Here is a 4,750-nt window from a genome sequence, read left to right on the forward strand (position 1 = left end):
ATTTGTAAAATCTTGACCTTTCTACGAGATGATTTTATTTGTTTGTTTTATTTGTTTTGTCGGAATTCTATGGTCTGTTCACCCTCTCTGCTGCTTGGAATCATCAAGATTCTAAGGTAATACAAATCCAGCGATTTTTAATTTGGTTTTGAGACGCCCCTCGTTCCCTCATATCAACGTACTTTAAGCAATTTTCCATAGAGGTTGTATCTTTTGTCCTGTCCTCTAGATCTTATATCTCCGTTTTCTCCATCACATTAATCCCGTATGTGTACGCAGATTTTCCACGAAACACATTTCTTCTTCTGGGAGGTGCGTCTTTAATACTCCTAATGTATACATTGAATCACGTACTTCTAGCGTAACATCCACAGTTGTTCGAATATGTAAACATTATTCATGTGCGCTATTTAAAGATATAAAAACCGACGCAGCCGTTTATGAAATGTGAAAGTTGGACTTGGATCTTCTCTGCTGGTCCGAATACTTGACGTGTACTTTATCGGACACAAAGGTGTCTGTTTACAATGACAACGCTCCTTTTGAGTTTCCTGGAATTCTATACTTATTTTTTCTTCATAGTATGCAGTAGTGTTCCTTTAACATATGATTTAGAACAAACTTGGACACACCGGAAAGTTCATTACAGGCAAACAAATGTTAGGACCATATATAGATTATTCTGCTCGAGTCCGTATTACAAGAGTAACCTGTTAAAGATACACCTGTTGTATCCTCGATAACGTAAATTTAGAACAATGCGGACTTGACTGGAACGAAACTTGGAACACCAAAGTGAATCTCTGGAACAATCGGCACTGACCAATCGAGCACGTCCATGCCCAATAACTACCAACTGGAATAGGATTACGACAAACGTTCTTCAAGCGCGGTGACCTTTATAAGCTTGTTGCCCAAATTGTTGCATGCAGGCGAACATTTAGAAATTCTCCAGGTTTATTTAATCGGTTAAAGATGGCGGCTGTTAAAATAGATGCTGAAGGTGGGCCTTGTTGTCCAATTTGTTTGGAACAGTTCAATATACCTAGACAGCTGCCGTGCGCCCACTCCTTTTGTGAGAAGTGTTTACAATCTCACATAACAGCTGAGGTTACAAAACACGAGAACCTGAGATATATTAAGTGTCCAGTATGTAGAAATTCTGCAAGTCCTTCCCTTAAGGACAAACCGACAAGTGAATGGACGACTTTGTTTCCCGTCAGCACAGCCTTACAGTTAATGTTGCCAACAAAATCGAAAGTAGATCGTTTGTGCGACGCTTGTAACACGGAGGGTACCTCTACCCCGGCTGTAGGATTCTGTGTAGTATGCAAAGAGTCCATGTGTGCAGATTGTTTGAAAGTGCACAGGAAGCAGAAGATGACAAAGGATCATACCATTCTTAGTGTGGAGGAATTAGTTTGTAACCCAGACAATATAATGAAACTAGCAGAAGGCTTTACCTGTTCTGAACATCACGGAGAAGATATAAAATACTACTGCAAATATCACAACGTTCCCTGTTGTGCTACATGCTTCTTCCAAGGCCATAAAATTTGCTCTAAAGTGATAGACTTGAAAGAAGAACTCCCTAGTCTGCTGTGTGAAAATAAACCCGTGGAAATAATTGCTGATATGAAGAAAATCGAGGCCCATCTAAAGACATTTATGGAGATGAACGAGTCCAGTGTTAATAATCTTGCTGAACAAGTGAATGGACTGACCGCCGAAATCAGAAAGATAAGAAAGGAAATAAATGACCTTATAGACGAGTTAGAGAAAAACGTGACAACAGAGGGAAACAGAATTTACAAAGAAGAGGTTATCAGGAAACAGGAAGAGAATCATCAGTGTTTGTCACTAATTCATGCTGTGAGAAATTCTCAATATCTCTTAGACGCAGTAGATAACTATGGGAGTAACTTACAGAAGTTTCTGATAGCTGAAAAGATGAAGTTGCAGTTACTTTCTTATTGCAATCAGGTTGGAGAAAAGTATGAGAAAACTGACACAATAACATTTGAAGTGCAATTAGCACTTCCAGTAAAATCAATTTTGTCCCTCTCGTTGTCAGAACTGGGAAAAGTTGCAACTACAACCAGCTTCAACACTCTGCCACTAACATATTTGTTCAGGCCAATGAAAGACTGTCGGGTGGAGATAATTGATGTAATTGATCTTAAAGTCCCTACTAGTATTACATCAGATTATACTGTTATTACATTTCTCCCTGGAGACAGAGTACTGCTTGCTGATCACTTTAATAGCCAATGCATCCTACTAAGCTCTTCGTATCAATTCATCACAAATCAGACACTGACAGGTAAACCATGGAACGTGTGTGTACTGGATGACCAGGAGGTGGCAGTGTCATTGTATAATGAGAGTAAAATCCAGATCCTGTCAGTGATTGGTGACGTCATCAGGCCAATAAGAACGATACCAACCAAATATAAATGTAATGGAATAGCAGCTGCTGGAAATGGGGAGATGGTTGTGATTGGTCACTGTGATAATAACAAGAGTTATTGGAGTCTGATTACCACGAGAGGAGATGTAAGGTGTACTCATCAGTATCACTGTCGTAACTATGATTACTACAACTATGTAGCTGTGAATAACAAGAAAACACGAGTGTATGTTAGTGTGTTTAATTCACTTATCTGTTTTGACATGGATGGTACGAAGCAGTTTACTTACAGTCCTGAAAATCTTATTGGCTCCCGTGGTGTAGCTGTGGACAGATATGACAACATCTATATTCTTGGAAATAATTCTAACAACATTCATCAGCTGTCTCCAGATGGGTCTGCCATACATATTGTAAATAGAGGAGTGCCAAAATTTCAGTGGGCAATTTGTATTCACAAGAGTAAGGATATCTTAATCGTCATGAATGCTTCAGATGAGAGAAGAAAATTACACATATATCAGCTGAAATAAAATTAAACAGGTAACTTTAATGCCACATTTTTGTAAAGTTAAATAAACTTTTTAAAAAATGTACATCAAAGTTATTTGGTAAAACAGTCCATTTTAATATGTAAATAAATGCTGAGTCAATTTTTAGTGTTACATTCCAGTAGAGATATACATGTTTGCCATATAAACAAAATGCATATTGATGTTCTTATGTGCAAAACAATCATTTTTAAATGGCAAATAAATGCTGAGGAAATTGATGTCTTTTGAAACACTGTTGCACTTACTTCAGTGTGACATACATTAAGTATGTAGGCTGTTATATTGTATACATATCTAACTTGCAGTATTTCTGATTATTGTTGTTATTATTATTATTATTATTAACAGTTGACCATCCACAAAAATCATGTCTGAAAATGAATGTTATTTCATTCTACTAAAGTTAGATAAATAAAAGAGAGAATTGACTGATCAAGTATTTTAATTTAATTATATGAATATTTATACATATTACTGGATTAGTGTGCATAATTTACAAGTCAAGTGTATTTATGGACAAATACAATTCCTCACTGTCAGTCAAAAACTAATCAATGGTTATTAAAATTTGCAATTAATTTCAATCTGGTTATGGAGATATTTAAGATTTCTTCACATGGCAGGAGTGTTTTATCATTATTAACAAATAATCTTGTAGATATGCAGAGGCTAAAATTAGATACATGCATTATTAATTTCAAAAGAAAACACTTCAGAGAAAGACCAGCACTCTCTTTAATTGTTTCCAGTTCTGGGAGACTAAGCTTTGAAAACGTCAGCATTATGAGAATTTACTCTTTTCATAATAGTAACAAATATAGTTGCAAAAAGAGATAAATAACATAAAGAGAAAAAAATAAGTTTGAAATATAATATATTAAATTAAAATGAAATATCATGTAAAAAATGTATATCAATCTTTAATGGTGAATTGTAAACTATTTATAATAATTAAAATGTATGGAATTGTTTTTATGTGTTGCATTTACTTAAATGTGATAAATATATTTGGTAGGTAGAGTTTTATTTTGTGAGCGTATCACTAGAAAGGCTAATACTGCTGATGCTGATTATTATTATTACATGTATTATTATTATTATTATTTGGCCTAATATAGGGATCACACCACTAATTCATCTTCCACAAAACATAATGATGCTATTTTTTACATAATTTTTTGATTACATTGGCATATAAACTACAAATGCTTCCGTTCATTTAGTTCTTAAATATACCAATACGGTCAGTTTCATCCATACCATGAAGTTGTAAAATGTGCATCTAATGCAAATAGAACTGTCCAAGGGGATACAGGTAATACATAAATCATGGTTAATAGAAGGCCTATCAAAATTTTAACTTCAGTCTGACATATATGTTAAAATACCCAGACAGCAGTAGTTACTATGAAGCCTTAAAGCTTCATGAAGTTTATTTTTCACACTTGTTTGCATTTATAATCATGTCTGCTCTAAATTACACCAAACATAATCTAATGTTTTCTAATTTCTCATAAATTAACTGATGACACTAAAAGGAATGCATCGATGCAAATAGTTGTCATGGATACATACACTGACTCCAAACTTGTAGTGATTAGACCACATATTCAATCTGCACAGAACTTAATGTATAAAAATATTAAAAAATACTTTTTTCCATTACATTGGAATACAAACTACACATGCTTCTTCCATTCATTTAAGTTAGATAAATTTGTACACAACTGTGGCTCTTTCAAATATCACAAATGCTTGATAATGACAGGCAGGTTTTAAGCATTTA

The 4,750-nt window shown here is 34.5% G+C and overlaps 1 protein-coding gene across 1 annotated transcript; it reads left to right on the forward strand.

Annotated features, from left to right (window-relative positions):
- The first annotated feature begins 862 nt into the window (after positions 1-862).
- Positions 863-3,935, forward strand: LOC149784205 (uncharacterized). Its single transcript, XM_089932270.1, has one exon. It carries the CDS (start codon positions 976-978, stop codon positions 2,941-2,943), a length of 1,968 nt encoding a protein of 655 aa, XP_089788396.1. The 5' UTR covers positions 863-975; the 3' UTR covers positions 2,944-3,935.
- Positions 3,936-4,750: the final 815 nt, after the last annotated feature.

Source organism: Sinohyriopsis cumingii, chromosome 14 (genome assembly GCF_028554795.1).
Source record: "Sinohyriopsis cumingii isolate HCF-2022 chromosome 14, ASM2855479v2, whole genome shotgun sequence".
Taxonomy (NCBI): Eukaryota; Metazoa; Mollusca; class Bivalvia; order Unionida; family Unionidae; genus Sinohyriopsis; species Sinohyriopsis cumingii.

Bases quoted from the DNA above. Each gene is read 5' to 3' on its own strand.
- LOC149784205 (XM_089932270.1), top strand. From the start codon at position 976: ATGGCGGCTGTTAAAATAGATGCTGAAGGTGGGCCTTGTTGTCCAATT.